This window comes from Rhinatrema bivittatum, chromosome 8 (genome assembly GCF_901001135.1).
Source record: "Rhinatrema bivittatum chromosome 8, aRhiBiv1.1, whole genome shotgun sequence".
NCBI lineage: Eukaryota > Metazoa > Chordata > Amphibia > Gymnophiona > Rhinatrematidae > Rhinatrema > Rhinatrema bivittatum.
In genome coordinates this window covers 203,239,226-203,259,529 of record NC_042622.1, presented here as the reverse complement: position 1 = coordinate 203,259,529, position 20,304 = coordinate 203,239,226, and the positions used below count along the sequence as shown (strand labels likewise).

General features: G+C 42.0%; 1 protein-coding gene across 8 annotated transcripts in view; it reads right to left on the bottom strand.

Annotated features, from left to right (window-relative positions):
- CUX1 (cut like homeobox 1) overlaps window positions 1-20,304 on the bottom strand; it is a 1,076,531-nt gene that overhangs the window by 302,859 nt on the left and 753,368 nt on the right. For 2 of the 8 annotated variants that reach the window (XM_029612600.1, XM_029612599.1), the window contains exons 13-18: window positions 13,285-13,333; window positions 10,569-10,665; window positions 10,315-10,377; window positions 8,927-9,598; window positions 6,370-6,435; window positions 1,986-2,087 (exon numbers count right to left, since the gene is read on the bottom strand). In XM_029612600.1, the coding sequence (XP_029468460.1) occupies window positions 1,986-2,087; window positions 6,370-6,435; window positions 8,927-9,598; window positions 10,315-10,377; window positions 10,569-10,665; window positions 13,285-13,333 (1,049 nt within the window). The remainder of the gene's footprint in view (window positions 1-1,985; window positions 2,088-6,369; window positions 6,436-8,926; window positions 9,599-10,314; window positions 10,378-10,568; window positions 10,666-13,284; window positions 13,334-20,304) is intronic. The other 6 variants (XM_029612603.1, XM_029612601.1, XM_029612604.1 and 3 more) reach the window with 4 other exon arrangements.

Genomic DNA, 20,304 nt, shown 5'->3' with positions numbered 1-20,304 from the left:
ATGAGAGCTGCAAGAAATATTTTAAAAATCTCTCTCTTTCAAGTAAAATATTCTGAGGCAATGCAGGCATACATTCAAAGCAAAATGCATTGAGTGATATAGAAAAAACTCTTGGATACTAAAACCATATGCATGAAAACGAAATGTGAACTTAATAGCATTGCAAGTTCTAATTTCAAAGACTGACTCTAAAAAGGTTCTCGTGGTTGACTTTTGAATAAGAGCAGAATACTGGGGAAACAATATTAGAGGTAAATGTGAAGTACAAATCTGATTAAATCACTTTCATTGTAGTATTCCTAACTTTCTTCCATACGTTATAAATATATTACAATTGGAGAAAGTTACAATTTTGTTAATTTTTATCACTGTATGTTTTAATGGTTGGTCAACAACTTGGGCAGATGAGTTAATGATCAGTGAACCAAAAGTTAGATGATTGACAATTTTTCAACAGAAACAATAACTTTTATAGGCCATTTATGATTAGAAAATAAATGGCATGGCGCTATCATGCAGAAGATCAGGGTTTATTCTTGAACCCTATTTCTGCTTCTCAGACTGGGAGCTGGTGCGGAGACAGTGCTCACAGTTCAAGGAGGATGGGGCAAGGGATTTCCATGGTTGGACTAGATCAGTGGTATTTACTCCCGCTGCAAACAGGTCAGGTTTTCTGTATATTCCCAATGAATATGCATGAGATAGATTTGCATGTATACTACCTCCATTGTATGCAAATATATTTCATGCATATTCATTAGGGATATCCTGAAAAGCCAACCTGTTTACAGCCCTTGAGGGCTGGGAGTGAAAACCACTAGACTAGACAGAAAGTAGGATGAGGGAAAGTTAAAAATAGAGGGAACTCAGGATAGTTGTGAATGAAGGGAGGGGCTCAGTACCAGTCAGTTCAGATTGAGCTGGAAGTCTAAAGGAGCAAGAAGAAACTACCACCCCTTAAAAAAGGGGAAAAAAAGTTAAAGATAGTGCTCTACATAGCTGGTTGAATTATCGATTAAATAGATATATCATCCATGTACTATGTAATTCAAAATCTACATGGAAACCAGCCAGATGGTCCAATGGCAGCATGTATGGGAGACTAGGATTTGATTCCAAGTTCCTACTCCTTGGACTGGCAGGGACTGGAAATACTACATAGGCAATGTTCCCATTTATTGTGAGGAATTCCCAGGCATTCACGATAGTGATATCTACAGAGTAGCTTAAAACCATACTTGTAATGGGTTCCAGATGGAATCATGGGCTGTATCTCTCAGGCTAGGGTTTATCACTGTAATGGCTATGCCATATAGAAGCAGGAAAGGGAGACTAATAAAATGCTTTGTAGCAACAAACTGCATTATAGCCTCCACTGGGGTATGTTGTATTTGGGCTGGAAAGCCAAAGACAAGGAGGAGACTGCCAAGCAAAAAAACTCCCATATTATTATAAAATTATCTTAGAAAACCAGAATCTCCAAATTCTACACATCACCCCCATCATATCTTCAAAATAATCTGCCATGTGCATAAAATACTGTTGGGGTTTCAGTGCGTCTTTTTACCTGACGATTCTGCTCCAGTCTGACTTTACAGCTGTGGATTAAAGATGTGTTTTTTTATTATACATGAATGCTGAATTTTTGTGTGGTTACTACTCCATGTGTCTTACCCTCATAATGAACTCTTCTAATTTTATCCAATGCCACACTGGACTTATCACTTACCCTCACAAACGCTTTCAACATTGCACACTGCCATCAGTATTCCATGCAACTTACTCTCAGAATAAAACCTCATTGTTTGGGGCTGCAGTTTTGCTGTTGCTATAGGATCATATACTTATCATGGATTTTTCTCTTTTGATGCTGTGGTCTTTTTTCCCCAACATTACAAAAGATTAAAATATATTTTTATGAATGATCTTGAACAGGAGAACCTAGGCTGAGAGAAAAAGAACAGAGGGAAATACTTGGAGCTCACCGGTTTTCTGTACTTGCAGCTCCCTTTTGGCTTGCTCTAGAATTGATTTGATGGCTTCATCAGAGCCAGTTTCTGGGGATCGGATTCTTGTTGTAATGTTACCTGGAAAGAAATGAACAATGGTCAAAACCCCCAAAAAAAGATACTCTGGCTTTCATTTTTTATAAGCATTCAGAGAGCTTATTTTTGAATTTGATTGCAATAAGAGTATTATGCTCAGACAAACATAGTTGACATTTTCACAGATATTTTCAACAAGAAGTGTTGGTTTGCACATGAAATAGAAATTGTGTTCAGCAGTATGCATCATTTTCTACCCCAGGAATGAAAGAATCTGTTTACTTCCTTAAACTGTCCAGCTTGGTCATTTATGGACACTGGAATTGCTTTTTCACTTTTAGTAAGCTATTTGGACACGGCAGTTTCAGCTCAACCAAAACGAGGCCTAGAATGCACCATAAGCCTTCATTCTCAACTATTGGGTTATTTTCTCTACCATTTTATAACCCCTTCAACCCAGTCACTACAGTGACAGTTTTTGCAATCATTAGCCCTAATCCCAGTCACTGGGTATCATCGCTTAATGATTCCCCTCCATCCACCCCAGGGCCTGTGAATGCTCTCTCTCCAGGCTGGCCAGGAGAGTGGAAGATCTGACCTGAGAAATGAACCTATCTAATGAGGCTCTCAAAAGCCTTATCAAACTAAAACTCTCCATAAGAAGGTAAATATATAAACACAGGACTTCATACCAATTTTCAAAGAAAAAGTATATGTAAATTATCCCAGAAAAATTAGCTACACATATTTACACCTGCTAATTTGGACACACAGTATTCTGGGAAAAAGCTATGAACATTTTTTTTTTAAATTCAAAAGTACACATATAAATAGAAACCTTCCCCAACCTTGCCCCTGGGAATGCCTCTGTTCACTGTAGTTAAAAGTATGTGCGCATACGGGTCCTACAGACGTATTTTTACCTGGATATATGGTAGGCAATTTTACAAAAGCCCATTTATGCAGGTACAGCTCTGTTTCACCCACAGAAACAGCTTTGTAAATAACCCTCTCTATGTTCCCTTAGGAGGAGATCATTTTCTGGTACAATGGTAAACAACTATATGTGCATTTAATTTTACACCTAAAGGAGCCTATCTACTAAGAATTGTGTGTCCTAAAAATTTAGCATTTACACTAAAATGCCACATTACAGGCAATATACAAAATTACTGCCGCACCTGCGAAAATGTTGCGCCCATAGCACACACATTCTATTAGTACACAAATGCTGGGTCACAAAATTTCCTGTGTAAACCAGCCAACATGTAAAGGGCCAATCAGACTTACCCCTTCCCGCTTCAAAGCATAACATTCAAAGGGGCCTGCAAGTCCTGATATCCCCTCCCTCTGGGCAGAAGTTGAAAGCTCTGATGCCCACCCCCTTCCCTAACCACAGGAGGCGAAGGCTCTGATGTCCCCAATCCCCCTACTTAGATCCAAGATCAAGGGGCATTTGTGTCCCGTTTTCCCCTGGTCCCTTCTTTTTCTCCCCCCACTCCTCCCACCCTCAGAAAATCCAACACCTTCCTACAACCTTCAGATAAGGACCTACAGAAGATCAGGGCAGGAAACAGCATGGCTCACTCCTTCCCCACTTCTGTCGGCTTCCAAAATGGTGCTGGTTGACCTTTTCCGTTACTTTGCCCTGCAAATGGAGGTCCGTTGATCCTGGGTGGATGGAGAGGTTAATTGGGGTCTTTAAGATCTTTTGAGGGTATGCGGGGTGGTCAGTCAGGGCCCTTCACGTTTTGTGTGTGCGTGTGTGTGAGAGGAGGGTGGGATTAGGTATCATTTAGGGCCATTGCCTTCTGTACAGGGAGGGGGGAATTGTGGGTGGGGGTGATGTCAGGGTCTTCAACTTCTGTGGAGAGAGGGGGGGGGATCAGTGTTGTGAGGGACATCAGGATTGCTAAATTCTTTGATCTTATATGTAGAAAGTTTGAGAGGAAGCAATCAGTATACAGAGACCCCTTAATCTTTGTTTTGGAGGGGGTGGAGGCAATCGGGACTTGGCGCACACGATTGTTTAACATTGTTAACATGTCAACTCTGTGGTGCATTAACATTTAACAGTCACAGAAGGTCAGGAAATAAATCATTTTTGTTGTTTAAAAATATAACTTTATATGGTTTCATAGAAAAATTCAATCAGAAGCCAGGTAAAACTAAAGGTCCTCTGACACGGGCCATGTTTTGAGGAACTGTATTGGGAGGAACCAAATTCTTAATGTCAGAGTATCCATACATGAACTGAACAGCTCTGTTGTGGCTCAGGACTGCCACCTTTATTGTGTGCATTAATATTTAACACCTGATCCAAGACAAGTGTTAAAATTTAAGTCTTAGTGAGCCCATGCTACAGCTTAATTTGTATATCCTGTTCTACTTATATGTATGTGCACGTCAATGTTATCACATATCCACTAAAGTGATCAAGGACCCCTTTTGTGTGTGTACACTACAACCTTGGGTGCATAGCACACTATTCTGCATGTATTCTAAATGGTCTTAACATGTATGCTATGCTTAGTGCATAAGCCCCAAAATCCCAGAAGAAGCAAAAAAATCTGTTTAGATTTCAGTAATATAAATCACTAGATTGCTTACACAATATCCTCTTTTGCTGGAAATAGTCACTTACTGCAGTGGACATATTAGCTAGAAATATTTTCCATTAGGTCAAATTTTGAGAATAGATATGTATAGTAAGTATTAATGAGCTGCACCATTAAGCTGAGTAAAAATGTCACAAACTTCTCCTTCCTTGAAATCTTACTAAAAAACAGCAGCAACTTTGACTGCAGTCTCAATTCAAGCTTGGTTGAACAGAAAGCAGCAGCAACTTTGGAAATCAATAAGAACAATCAATATCTTCTAAATCAGCTGCTCTTGGATACAATGCAGGTTACTTAAAAGCTGCAGATTCTCAGGCAGGCGGCTTTGGGTTCTCACAGAACTAACTGCCAGTACATTGCCCACAGCTGCCTGTGGACTGATCACAGATTTCCTCAAAATCTTCAACTTTGAGTGGTCTGAGCAGTAGGTCATGACTTTTGCCTACAATACAACCAAAAGCAAATGAAGTAAGAGAAATATATAAGAATTTTTAAAATATGTAATATTTATTTCCCTTACCTATAACTAGTTTAGTATTTGAATCTTTAAAAATAAAGTGTATTTAGCTATTTGGTAGCCATATAAACACTGGCAGAATCTTGGTTAGCGAACATGAACTGTTGCTTTAACATGAAGTTAAAAAAAGGCAAAAATAGGTGGATCAATGCTACCTTAATATTTCAAAGTAAATAGGAAAAAGCAAAGAAAAGGGAGATGTGTCAGCATTTCATGTTGCTGCATTTCCTCATTTGATACATGGTTATGACAGTGCTCATTAACACAATTACATCGTTAACCACTGGAAATGTTTTTTCCCCTACAGGACAACAGGGAAGAAATTGCATCAGCTGGTGACCACAAGCACAAACCAATGGCAGCGAACCAATGAAAATGCTCAATGACATCCCAGTGTATTCTGTCCTTCCTGAGGTTTCACTGAACCGAACAGACCTGTTTCCCTATAGGAAATTAAAAAAGTAATTGATTCAATGTGTTAGGAGCTTCAAGGGGACATGGCCAGTGTGAGATGGGGGTCACTGGGTACTCACCCTATCTGTGGCACAAATTTGAATCAAATTGGATGAATGGTTCAAAACGTTTAGGGAGATACAGACAAACACAATCTTATAAAACCAGTTTCCTTAAAAGGAACTAGGGTAAAAGCTGTTTTAATTCAATCTGTAATATATATGGCTCTTTGGATCACTTGAATGCTTATTGCCCTACAAGAGCCCAAACCTGTCAATTGATTTTTGGACATTGCTTATATATTGAAAAGTAGTAATATTCAGCCATTTACTGATAGTCCATTTACTGTATATTGGTTACAGATGTAGGTATAAGGATTTTTTCTCTCTCCCTTCTCCTTGCTTTTTCTGTTAATATAAAGAATCTAGAGCTAGACAACCACAATAAAGGCTCAATTTATAATACTATCCAGGATTACGTCAGTGTTTGTTTGCAATGTCCTGTTTCATGCTTATGTTTCTGCTCAATATTCAAACAGACTAAGTTGGAAGCAGAGCATTAAAATTAGAAACAGTACCGCTGTGCTACCCGTAGTTTGTTTTATACTTACTAGTTCTGTTTTTCCATCAGATTCCAGGCCAGAATCAAACTGCAGAGCTCTAATGAAATATACAGCTATAGCGCTCGCCTTATCCAAGGTATTAGCTGCAAAGAAAAACACCTGCTTGTGACGTACCTTCAGAACCATTTCTTCGTTTCGGTACTTCCTGAAATAGTCTGTTCAGGTTCTGGCCTGGATTCTCTGTTGAAAAACAAGTTTGGTAAGAACAAAACAATCGGGATAGTTGTTCTAATGTCATTAGTTGTGTCATATGAAATCTTAATAGGGCTGCACGTCATCAAATGCAATGTTTCGTGACCATGAATCTTGGAAGGGTAATTTTCAAATAACCCATGGAGGGCTGTCCCAGTACATACATGCATACACAATAGTGCAGGAAGTTACACTTGATCTGAAGCAGGTATAACTTTCTGCATGTACATGCACACTTTAAAATCAAAAGTATGCACATAAATGCTTTCCCTGTCCCAACTCCAACCCTCCTCCCAGGAATGTCTCTTCCTTGTGCTGGTAAAAGTATGCACTAAATGATGTTTTGCACATATTTTTACTCATACAACCCCTAATTGATTTTCTAAGCATCACTTATTTACATAAAACAGGGTTTTATGTGCATAAGCTGCTTTGAAAATCAAGCTTTTAATGTTACTCCAGTGATTAAATTCTAATGTAAAAATTAGATCTCTGGATTGTTTATGTGGAACTGTTCGATGAACTTTTGGTCAGCTTTGTTCTGTTTATGATTAGAAGTATCACTTATACATTCTACTACTGCATACAGAAAACAGAATCCAGAGCTCAGGATATGTTCCTTCTTGGGCTAATGTTCTCAGATAGTTAGCTAATATTGCCTATAACTTGAAAAATAAATACACTAATAAAGCTATAGAATTTCTCTTTTGTTTATCACTATTGTAGACTGGACTGCCTATAATCTAAAGTTATTATTTCAAGAACAAATCCCTCTAGTGTCCCAATTTACATCACTGCATGAAGCCATAGGACCACAGTCTAGATCTGATAATTTGTGACTTTATTCAAAACACAAATGTTTCCTGAGATTACAGACAACTGTAAGGGAGAAATTTACAGATTTTCAAAAACAACAATTTAGGAGTAATTTTTACTATTTACTGTTTGTCATTTTGAAAAAATACAGATTATACAAAAGGTACAGCTTTCCTCCAAGTTGACTTAGGGAATAGCCACTGCTATTAATTGCATCAGTAGCATGGGATCTTCTTGGTGTTTGGGTACTTGCCAGGTTCTTGTGGCCTGGATTTGGCCACTGTTGGAAACAGGATGCTGGGCTTGATGGACTCTTGGTCTGACCCAGCATGGCAATTTCTTATGTTCTTAATAATTCAGTAGTTATGGCCCAGAACACCAAGATCTCAGTTTTACAAATGGATTTTAAACACTGGAGGGGTTTTACATTTCTATTTACATGCTGTGACACTCAGATAATTGGAAGAAGCAATCAATCATGATCATAATGATTTTGGCTGTCCTCAGAAAACTAACTAAATAGATAAAAATGTCTAAAGAAGCTAGAATTGAAGAGGTACATTAAAGGAGGACAGCTAATTCTTCCAAGCACTTTCTTCAAAAGAAAGGACAGATGATAAAGCCAAAGACATTCATGTGGTCAATGAGCTAAGATGCATTTATCTGAAGGCACTGCTTTTTCTTGCCCAATTTTCCTGTTTTATGTTCTTCACTGTCTGTTTCTGGTTAAATGGATAAATTATGTTGACTGGCTTCCTCTTTAAAAGTATAAAGGAGGAACTGAGTGTTAGATCTCTGAGCTCCTGGGTTGAAATCTTGACTGTCAATGAGTGTGTTGCACCTCGGGTCAAGTCATTTTATCTATCATTGATGTAGGTCATCCAACAAAGAGAACGTCATCTGATGACTGGTGCCAAACACTTGAGAACCATTATAATGATCAGAAAGTATACTTTGATGTGTCTTAATGTTACGTTAATAGTATTTATTTTGTTGATTTTATGTTGTCCCATAATCATGCTTTTAGTTACTCCACTAAGAGAGTTTCTGACAAATAGTAAAGATACAGAATAAACTGAACTAAAGCAAATGATTACTCTTTATCTTCCAAGATTTTAAGTCTGTTTTTAGTTTACAACTTTCTTTCCACACCTGTGTTTTAACTGTAATATGAAAAAACTGCAGGTAATGATAGCTACAGTAAGAGAAAACTATTTGAGAATAGAATTCAGGAGATCACTGGATAGGTAATTCCAGTTCTTGAGGGCTGAAAATAGGTTTAGTATTTAGAATACAAATAATACATTACACTTATGTGCATGCACATGCTCTAATTTAAATAAGCATGTTCTTAATTTATGTTGGTTGTTTAAAAAGAGCATACCTTCAAAGACAAGGGCTGGTTATCCATACAGCAAATGTAAACAGATTATTAGTGCCAAAAATTTGCTGCATTAAGCTAGAACAATACTAATTAAAAATTATATTATTATTCAGAATAGAGTCAGAAAAATAAATTGGTTTAGAATGTGCTATTTTGCACTTTGGAAAAGATTGGAATGAAAATAATCTTACTTACATGATTATGAAACATATCCTCATTCCGCCCCCCCCCCCCCACAGGCACACAAAAATATTTAAAAAGATCAGAATTAACCCTCACCTCTCTGCCTGCCTTGGATGCTGCGCAATGCCAGGATGTTCTGCTCATCTGACAGGAACTGCTTCATCTTGTGGAATGGCTCCTTCCCTCGTACTGTTAACTTATTCCATGGTTTGGGTCGTGCTAATATCTCACTTACAGACCCTTGTGATAGTCCCAAGACATAATGTCCAAATATCCGTTGCCCAATATTGTGCTTGATCAACTGCTCTTTCACCTGACGTGCAATTTCTGCAGTGTCCATGTCCTCGCCTTCAGACACACTCCCGGCACTTTCTGATTGGCTGGGGGATGGGGCCATACCATTCACATCTGGACTTTGCTGTTGTAATGGACTTTGGGAAGATATGGAGTTTGTGCTGTATGGACCTGTTGAAAAAAACATGCTTGTGCTTCCTGCTTCCTGCATTGCCTTGGTGTAGAAGGACTGCATTAGCTGTCGCTGGAGAAGAGAATTTAGTGCAAATTTTCCGGTAGAGGCCAGGGGTAAGGAAGGGCTTGCCAAGGATGAGCTGAAAAAGTCTTGACTTAAACCCGTTGGTGAGAACTGATGGGTACCATTAGTATTGGAAGCCTGTTCCCCCATATTACGGAGCAACTTAGGAGGGGAGGCCAGCAAAGCTGCAGGACGCCGATTCTCAGGCTGGTCTTTCCCTTTTCTCCTGGCTGACCCTACAAGAAAGGTCAAACATAATGCATTATGGGGGATTAAAAAGGGAAAAACCAAGATAAAAACGCAAAGTTTGCCCAACAATGTAAAAAAAGTGCATTTGTTTTGTTTTGTTTTTTTTAAACTAGGGCCAATTAGGTTTTTATATTGAATTTTCAATAAGCCAAACAAGGCCCCCCAAAAAAGAAAAACAAGCAACATGCATTTCATGTTTGTACCTTTCTTGTACAGTATGTAGCAGCCTGGAGAAGTCCCCCCCCACATCCTTTCTTTACAAACATTTATACATACAAAAATAGTGATTTTCAGATATCAAACAGATGACGATCCAAATAAACCTGCCTAAACCTACAGCAAAGAGAAAGATTTCGGATCAAAAGGATGCTATGAAAGAAATAGTACTTAGATCAGTGTGTAATCCAAGTGCTCTGATGAAGTCACACATACATCACAACACGCAATAACTTAGGTCAGTAATCAATTTCAATATTTTATCTGCTGTATTCATGACATCATTGTTTAAAAATGTTCATTGAAAGTAAAAGAGAGAGAAATAAAAATGTTAGTGCTATGAAAAGCAGAGAAATGAGGAGCTATCATCTTATTAAACATCCCTGTGAAATATTAAAATAAGTGATGCTTTCTAGTGCAAACATTATACCAAACTATGGGAGGAGCAAAGCTTGTAAGGCATTAGGTTAACAGCTTCAAAATCTACCATATGCAGCCTTCTTGTAATTGTTTCCTTTTTTCAGCCACAACAGTCTTTCCAAGATGTATTCTATTATCCAGTGTACAAAATGAGAAAGTCACACATTATTCAGGATGCCTGTTTGTTCATTAATCTTGTTGTCACTTTTGCTAACACGGGCTCTCATCTGCAGGTCCTTTCCCATTCCCCACCCTACCACCCCACAGGCCCTTTCTTGCAAATAAACCAAGTTATCTATAGCTGAAATCACATAAACCTACCACTCAGGTCACTGTTTGTGATACGCAGTGTGGCATTCTCCGACTGCAGGGAGCGATTTTTCTCCAGCAGCAACACTTCCAGAGGTTTAGATGCATCCTAAATAAGCCAAAATGCAAGTTTTATATCTCACAATATACAGCACTCCCTCAGCAGACTGTTACTAGCTTGGCAGGATCTGCTATGAGGGATGCAAATGTTTATGCTTTTGAAAGAATTGTGATTTTTAACTACACAAATATAACAATTTCTTATAAATCCACACCATTTCATTAAATCATCCATCCTTAATATTTCTACTTTTAAATACCCGTAAATATTTTCTCTCCTATTGGCATCATTGTTTCTTACATCCTTTAGACTGTTGTAAATTGGCCATTTCTTTTTCCTTCCCCTACATTTCTCCTTTCAGCAGCTTCTGCTTACTCTCTTCATGCTGCTCGGTCATATGATATATGACAACTTATCAGAAATTTTGACCCCCGATGGCATCTCTGTCTTTCGGGGGTTGAGGTTGAGCTTATTTTGGTGTAGCACCTTGGTGATTTTCTCTAAGGACCTGCTGAGGTGAGTGATAAATTAAACCTGATTTGTGCCAGTTAGCATTAAGAGTTGAATGTCATCAGTATAGGAATAGTGGGCAAAATGGCAGTTCCAGATGAGTTTGCATGGGGGGATAAGTATATATTGAATAGTGTGAGTGAGAGGCTGGAACCCTGAGATACTCTGCAGGTAAGTGAGTGGGATTTGGAGAAAGCTGTTCCTATAGAGACATTTGGGCACTGTCTTTGAGAAAAGATGAGAACCAGGTGAGTGCTGTATCAAATGTAGTCAGGTGAGGAGAAGTTTGTGGTCTACCATGTCCAAAGCTCCCTAGAGATCCAGGAGGATAAATAAGGCTGACTTTCCTTGGTCAAGACAGAATCTGCGTTTCTCCTCCAAACTTAGTAGTGTGATTTCAGTATTGTAGTGTGGCCTAAAGCCTATTTGGAAGAGGTCAAGGGGGTTTGTAGCATGCAAGTGGTCTGATAGCTGTTATAGCACTGCTTTTTCAATTATTTTACTGAAGAAGGGGATATTTGATATGAGTCAGTAGTTGTTCAGATCACTGGAGACAATAGTTGCCTTTTTCAGTGTGGTTCTCACAATAGCTCCTTTTAGGCAATTGGTTGAATTTTTGCTAGTGAGGTGTTTGTTATAGCCTGGGTGCAGTAGAGTAGTCCATGCTTAGTGTGCTTAAAAAGCCAGGAAAGGCAGGGATCATCTAAGCAGGTGGTTGGTCTGAGAGTGGAGAATAGAGATTCATTATCTTCTATTGATAACAGCATGACAGTGGGGTCTGTTTTACTGGTGCTTGGCTTTGTGCTGATGTTTTTTCCAGTTCTATTCAGGGGTGATCTTATCTATGTAAATGAAGCTAGCTTGTTATAATGGATCTCATTTATGAGAGAAGCAGGTTTAGGGGAGTGAGACCCCAAGAGATTGTTCATGGTTTGAAATAATTCTCTAGGTGAGTTTTCTACTTAGTTGAAGGTTCTGGATATAGTAGGCTCTTTTTGCTTCTGTGACTGCCTGGTGGTAGGCTATCTAGTGTCTTCTGCAGTCATCGGTCTGTAATTTTGATTTATGCCATTTCTGTTCAAGTTTTTAGCCTATTCTTTTCATTACAATCAGATCCTGTATGAATCAGTGGTTGGTTTGGAGTTTTTGGTGGTGATTTTCCAAGGCATGATTCTGTACATGGCTGATTTAAGATCATTGTTCTAGGTATCTACAAGGACAGTGGTAGACTGAGCAAAGCAAGGTGAGTAGGAGGGATTCTGGGTCGAAGTATAATATTGGACAGATTTCTTGGTCCTTTTTTGGATGGATTTCCACGTAAGTGGTGGTCACATATCATAATATATCACATCGACAGTTTAGGAGAGTTAAGTGGTCTAATAAATTCTTTGATGTACATTCAAGTAGTTGTAGTGGTGCCAGAATCAGGTTGAGGGTGAGGCCTGCCTTGTGTGTTGGTTTATTGATCAGTTGGTGAGACCAAGGGATTCTAAGGCAGTTAGGAATTCCTGTGGGAGGTCTAGGCGTGGTTTGTACAAAATGTTAACACAAAGAAGATAATATATAATTGAACCATAATGATAATAAGATACACACATTGTTTATGCATATGTTGACCTTCATTCTACACAGCATGCAAAGGGTTCAAATTCAGTTAAGGGGGATGCTTATCTCTTGTTACAGTGATGGTTTCTTATGGAAAGCATAAGTTTTATATTAAGTGGTTATACTATATATATATATATATAATTAAATCACACTTGATACTGAATATTGAAAGCTTAGGTTTGTGAGCTGAGAGTCACACTGTTCATCATTTCTGGAGTGCAAAATTCGCAAAAGTTAAATATGTTCAATTTTTTTCTATCAGTATCTTCACCAGACTGCATTCTTTACCACTGAAATTATACTATTTTCCTATAACCTGTTACACAGAGCTCTCTTCATATCTGTCCATATGAAATACATGAAAGCAGAATTTACAACAGAGCTTTTGTATGTCAAGACCTGCCTCCATGGCAGGCCACAGCCTCAGCTGCCAATTTTGTGGTCAGATTAGTTAGGATAAGAGATCAGAGGGGAGGATCAATTTTTAAGATCACAATCACATTAAAAACAGTGCAAACATCAATGAAAAGAAGAAAGTAACTTCAATACCTGTGGACCAGATCCTTCAGATGGGGCAAACTCCATGGATTTCAGTATACTGTGAAGTGTAGAGAGACAAAAATCTGTTACTTTCTATTTGTTCTGCTGATACTCAGATAAACATTCATATATTAATTTCTTTCACTGCAAGATGCCTTGCATAACTACCCTTGCAGGAATCTATTCTGCAATGAAAATTATTCAAATGCATTATTAAATAAAATCAAATATTTCTCAAGGGTCATCTAAACTATTCTATATTAAGTTCTACCAGGCCAGTTTGGAGCATAAATTTAAAGGTTAATGAGGATAAAATATTTGAAGCTGTCAAAGACTATATGCATTTATTTGTGAAGTTGGAAGGGAACTAAAATGTAAAGAAGCAATAAACAGATAGATCATTGTAATATTTGTAACATGTAAGGCCAAAAACAGGTCAATAAACATGAAGAAATATGTAAATCTAGATTTTATTGGTCAAAGCAGAGAATACATTGCAATGCTGCAGCAAAGATGACAAAATTATTCAATATTTTTAAAGATAATTAAGGGAAAAGGTTTGTGATTGTTTTTTATTAGAATGGATATCAAAGCAGAAACAATTTCTGTCTCTGCTCAGAGAAGATTGGGCTTGGCTGTATGTTTAAAGCTTCTACCAGGTAAAATGAGCAGTTTATCAAAATAATGGAGAAATTACTTACCTGATAATTTTGTTTTCCTTAGTGTAGACAGATGGACTCAGGACCAATGGGTATTGTGCTCTTCTGCTAGCAAATGGGAGATGGAGTCAGATTTCAAAGCTGACGTCACTCTAGATATACCCTTGCAGTAACCTCAGCTCTTCAGTATTCTCTTCGAAAAGCCATTGTGGATATATCTTTGCTTAAATAACTTGATTAAACTTGAGAAAAACTTGAACTGGTTCAACTAATTTCCAAACTGGAGACCGCCAGTGCACTCAACCAATTAATGCCGACACCGGACAAACTGTGGGTGTCTTGAACTAGGGATAGACTGCGGCTTACCGGTATTTGCTTAGTCTCGAGGTTTTTTACCAGAGGTTCTCCTTTTCCGGGGCAGCCATGGGTGGGATGCTGAGTCCATCTGTCTACACTAAGGAAAATGAAATCATCAGGTAAGTAATTTCTCCATTTCCTAGTGTGTAGCCAGATGGACTCAGGACCAATGCAATGTACAAAAGCTACTCCTGGACAGGACGGGAGGCTGCCCGTGGCCCACTTAATACTGCCCTTGCAAAGGCTGTGTCTTCCCAGGTCTGAACATCCAGGCGGTAGAACCTGGAGAAGGTGTGTATGGAGGACCATGTCGCTGCCCGACAGATCTCGGTGGGCGACAGCAGCTTGGTTTCTGCCTGGGCTCTCGTAGAATGAGCCTTAACCTGTAGAGGTAAGGGCTTTCCTGCCTCTATGTAGGCTGCTTTGATTACTTCTTTGATCCAGCAGGCTATGGTCCCCTGCGAGGCCGCTTCTCCTTGTTTATTCCCGCTGTGAAGAACGAATAAGCGATCCATTTTGTGCACCGGTTCCGATCTTTCCAGGTATCGCACCAGGAGTCTGCCGACATTCAGGTGGCGAAGAAGGCATGAGTCTTTCGAGTCCTTATGTTCATCCGGAGCTGGTAGCGAGATGGTTTGGTTCAAGTGAAACTCGGAAACCACTTTCGGAAGGAAGGAGGGGACAGTGCGCAGTTGTATGGTTCCAGGTGTGAACCTGAGGAAAGGTTCCTGACAAGATAGAGCCTGTAGTTCGGAGATGCGACGAGCTGAACATATTGCCACCAGGAATGCAGTCTTCAAGAGGTGTAGTGACAGACCGCATGTTGGTCTGAAGGAAGCCCCAGCTAGGAAGTCTAATACTAGATTGAGATTCCATAGAGGCACCAGCCACTTTAGGGGTGGTCGGAGTTGTTTAACCCCTTTCAGGAAGCGGGACAAGTCCGGGTGGGTTGATAGCCAGATACTGTCCACTTTTGGTCTGAAGCAGGTAAGTGCGGCTACTTGGACCTTGAGGGAGTTGAGTGACAACCTCTTCTTCATACTGTCCTGTAGGAACTCCAGAATCATGGGAATCTTGTCTCACACCAGGCTTTGAATACTCTCCAGATCCATATGTATGACAGGGATGTGGAGAACTTGCACGCTCGGAGCAGGGTGTCAGTCACGGCCTATGAGTACCCCCGTTTCTTCAGGCGAGTCCTGTCAAGGGCCAGACCGTTAGAGAGAATCGAGACGGATCTTTGTGGAGAATCGGGCTCTGCCGGAGAAGGTCCCTGTGTGGAGGTAGGCATAGAGGGTTCCCCGTAAGGAGTCTTTGCATGTCTGCGTACCATGGTCGTCTTGGCCAATCCGGGGCCACTAGTAGAACTAGTTCCCTGTGCTGTTCTATCTTGCAGATGGCCCGGCCCAGTAGTGGCCATGGGGGGGAAGGCGTACAATAAGTCTTCCTCTGGTCAAGTCTGGACGAGAGCGTCGATTCCTTGGGATTGCGTCTCTCATTTATGGATGAAGAACCTGGGGACTTGGGCACTGAGACGGGGGGCCAGTAGGTCCATGGCTGGGAGACCCCAGCGATTTACTATCACTTGGAAAGCTGTGGCCAACAGCGTCTATTCCCCCGGGTCCAGGCTCTCTCTGCTGAGGAAGTCTGCTGAGATGTTGTCTTTTCCTGTAATGTGAAAGGCCGAGATCCCTTGTAGGTTTATCTTCGCCCATGCCATGAGAGGGTCTATCTCCAAAGACACCTGCTGGTTCTTGGTTCCTCCCTGGTGGTTGATATAAGCAACCGTTGTCACGTTGTCTGACATTACTCGAATCGCTTTGCCTCAGAGTCTGTGGCTGAATTGCAGGCACGCTAGTCTGACTGCTTGAGCTTCCAGGTGGTTTATGTTCCATTCCGCCTCTTCCTTGTTCCATTATCCCTGGGCCATCAGTTCCTGATAGTGGGCTCCCCACCCTTGCAGGCTCGCATCCGTGGTAAACAAGATCCAGTTCGGTGGGGATAGGCTTACTCCTCTGCTTAGGTGGTCTTCCTGTAGCCACCACTGGAGCTGAGAACATACTTCTGCTGGTAGTTGGAGGCGAATTGAGTAGTCCTGGGACAGTGGGTTCCATCGTGACAGTAAGGAGCGCTGGAGCGGTCGCATATGGGCCCTTGCCCAAGGAACAACTTCCAGGGTTGATGCCATGAGGCCGAGGACTTGAAGATAGTCCCATACCTTGGGGCATGCATTAGTCATCAATCGTAATTGCTCCATCAAATTCCTTCTCCTCAAGGGGAGGGAGGAAGACTTTGTTCTGTTTGGTGTTGAAACGGGCCCCAAGGTACTCTAGCGATTGAGAGGGTTACAGACTGCTCTTGCCCATGTCCGTGACCCAACCAAGTTCCTGCAGTAGGCTCTTGACTCTGCTGGTCACTTGCCAGCTCTCTTCTGAAGACTTTGTCCCGATTAGCCAATCATTCAGGTAAGGGTGTACCAAGATCCCTTCTTTCCTCAGTGTTGCCTCCACGACCACCATGATTTTGGTGAATGTTTTGGGGGCGGTTGCTTGGCCAAAGGGTAGTGCTCGGAACTGGTAATGGTGAACCAGTATCGCAAAGCGCAGGAAGCGCTGGTGATCCTGATGGACTAGGATGTGAAGGTATGCTTTGGAATGGTCCAGGGAGGTTAGATACTCTCCCGGTTGACCTGCCATTATTACGGAGCGAAGAGTTTCCATGCGGAAGTATAGAACCCGCAGATGATGGTTGATGTTCTTGAGGTCCAAGATGGGTCGGAAAGATCCTTCCTTCTTGGGAACGATAAAATAGATGGAATAGCGCCCCATATTTTGTTGGGGCGTGGGAACCAGAGTTATTGCCTTCAGACTGAGTAGTCTTGTTAGAGTGGTTTCTACTGCCAGTCTCTTGGAATGGGAGTGGCAGGGTGTCATCATAAATGTCTCGAGGGATGCTGTGGAACTCTAGAGAGTAACTTTCTCGAATGATGTTTAGAACCCATTTGTCCGACATTATCTCGACCCACCTTTGGTAGAAGATGGCAAGTCGACCCCCTATATCCTCTTCCTGTGTATGGGTCAGCCCATTCTCATTGTGGAGCACGGCTGGAGCCTGCCCCCAGGCCTGCTCCTCTCTTGGTCTGTCTGTTCCGAAAGGGCTGGGGCCTTCCAGAGGGACAAGATGCCTGGAACTGCGAGTTCCTGTAGGGTCTAAAGTGCTGCGATCCTCTGCCCTTGGTTCTTCTGGGGGAGGGACACAGAGATCTTTTACTCCTATCTTCCGGTAGTCGAGGCACTGGAGATTCGCCCCATTTGCTGGCTAACTTCTCCAATTCGCTTCTGAACAAGACAGATCCTTTAAAAGGCATTCTTGTGAGCTTCGCTTTAGATGTCGCGTCCGCAGACCAATTCCGTAGCCATATTTGTCTTCTGGCTGCCACTACTCAGGCAACGCCCCTGGCTGAGGTGCATACCAGGTCTGAGCTTGCGTCCGTGAGGAAGGCTGCTGCAGGTTCCATCATCTCATCGGTATACATTCCGGAGTTATTTGCCTCTCTCTCGAGAGAGGAGCAAGCAGGAACGTGCCGCCAATGTGCAGCAGGAAGCAATCTGCAGTGTCATTGCTGTTGCATCGAAGGCCTGCTAAAGGATGGATTGCAATCGTCTGTCCTGAGTGTCCTTCAATGCAGCTCCTCCCTCAACAGGAATCGTTGTTCGCTTTGAGACGGCACAGACCATAGCATCCACTTTTGGGAAATGCAGGCATTCCTTTTCTTTGGTTCCGCCATAGGGTCTGTGCCAGGAATACCCAGCGTCTTCAGAGTCTGGAAAACAAGGGTTGGTAATTCATCCTTGTAGAAGAAGCGAAGCATGGTTCAGTATGGTTTCATTCCTGGAGGGATTTCTCCTTCTTCCAGGGAGTCACTCATCATCTGAGGTGTCTGGGACCCTGTTAGGGAAGTTCTTGGTTAGGTGAGGCATGTCTTGAGGCATCCGAGCAGGGCCGGGAGGATCTTGTGCTTCCGACAGAGGTTGAGCCTGAGGCGCAGCTGGGGCTGATTGCACCTGAATGAAGGCTTGCAGCCCTTGGAAAAATTCCAACCAGGAGAAGGTCCCTGGGTCCATATTAATTCAAGAGGGAGTTGGAATAGGGGCCCCAGAGGTGCCCTCCTGTGAGGAAGCCATCTCGGAGATGCAAAGGTCCGGGGAGCTATCTTCAGTAGTTCCGGAACCATCTCCCGACAATAAGGGACCAGGCTTTGGTTCCCCCTGGGCTTCTTCGCAATGTTGACATAGGCAAGACTCAAATTCAGGCTGCGCGGCTCTTATGGGGCAAGCTGTGCAAAGAGTGCCTTCTGGCCTTCTTGGGCACCGGTGCCATTGTTTCTATGTGTTTGTGCGCGTGCAGTTGTAAACACGGCTGTGTGTGCAGTTACGCGCGCCGGGTGTGCTCAGTTGTGCGCATCTGTATTAGACGCGTTCAAGTGAGGCGCATTGGCCGCCCGGCCTGCCCTGCACGTACCGCCGGCGAGAAGGGAAGATGGTGCAGACGACCCCCGTGCGTAAGATGGTGCCTCCAGAGGGTCTCCATGTGTGTGAACCCTTGCACCGGATTGGGACCTAGCCTAACTAAGGCTGCTCAACCCGATCAGTGCTCTTCTAACCTCGCCGGGATGGATTTGGTACAGCAATTCGAGCTGTGGAGACCGGACACCTGAATTTAAAGATTTTTTCCTTACCTGGTCTCGGCGCTTACTGATCGTCTCCAGCTGCGGGGGGGGAAGGGAATTACCTTCACCGCTGCACTCGTTTCTGCACCCACTGCCTTTCAGCCACACTGGGGAGCTAAGTCCATGCCGGGAACCGGCTATCGGACCAAGGCACACCCCTGAGGGATATCGGAGATCAACCTCAGGAATTCGACTGGAGGAGGGACCCTTAGGTATCACCGCAGGAGAGCAGGGCTCGATCTTCCTTAAGGTAAATTTGTTTCTTCTTTGCTGTAATTCTTAACACTATTCTAGTGTGTGGGATAGTGTCCGCATCTGCTAGGAGGCGGAGAGATACTGAAGAGCTGAGGTTATTGCAGGGGTATATCTAGAGTGACGTCAGCTTTGAAATTTGAGTCCGACTTCCATCTGCTAGCAGAAGAGCACAATACACATTGGTCCTGAGTACATCTGGCTACACACTAGGAAATACCATGTTTCAATAAATATTTCTCCCCCTGCCCCCCACAGGCTGTTTTTAATGTTTGGGTACTAGCCAGGTATTTGTGACTTGGACTGGCCACTGTTGGAAACAGGATACTGGACTTGATGGACCATTGGTCTGACCCAGTATGGCATATTTTACGTTCTTATGTTATGTTTACTAGTTTAGTTAATCCTGTAACTATTACAGGAGTGGAGGAGTAGCCTAGTGGTTAAAGCAGCGAACCAGGGAAGCCAGGAATTCCAATGCCACTCCTTGTGACCTTGAGCAAGTTACTTCATCCTCCATTGCCTCAGGTAAAACTTACTAGGAGATGCATGAAGAGGCAGAAGTGCTCTAACATGTGTTAAATGCTACATATCACATAATATATATATAATATTTTGCATCTCCCCATCCAGGCTCCCTCCCCTAATATAATGATCTTCTTTGCATGCATGGATAATGCAAATGCATGCAAAGAAGGTCATTGCTAGGTAATCTGATGCAAATATTTTTATCGCTGCTGAACTTTTTCAAAAGCGATAATTGTGAGGTTTGAGGCTCAGGACCCTATTGCAGGTCCTGAGGCTCCTGTCTCACATTTAAAGAGCTGGCCAAAAAAAAAAAAAAAAGTCATTTGGCCAAACGGGGAGTTTGAGGGGGGGGGGGGGGGTAAGGTTTGTCTTCCATCTCAACCCAGGGCCACCTCAAGTAGTGGCCCAGACTCACCCAAAGTAAAAAGGTTCGTGGATCAGGGAGCTACATTTGTTTTTACCATTTGGGAGGGGGGAAGGGGGGGGCAGGGGAGGTTACTGATT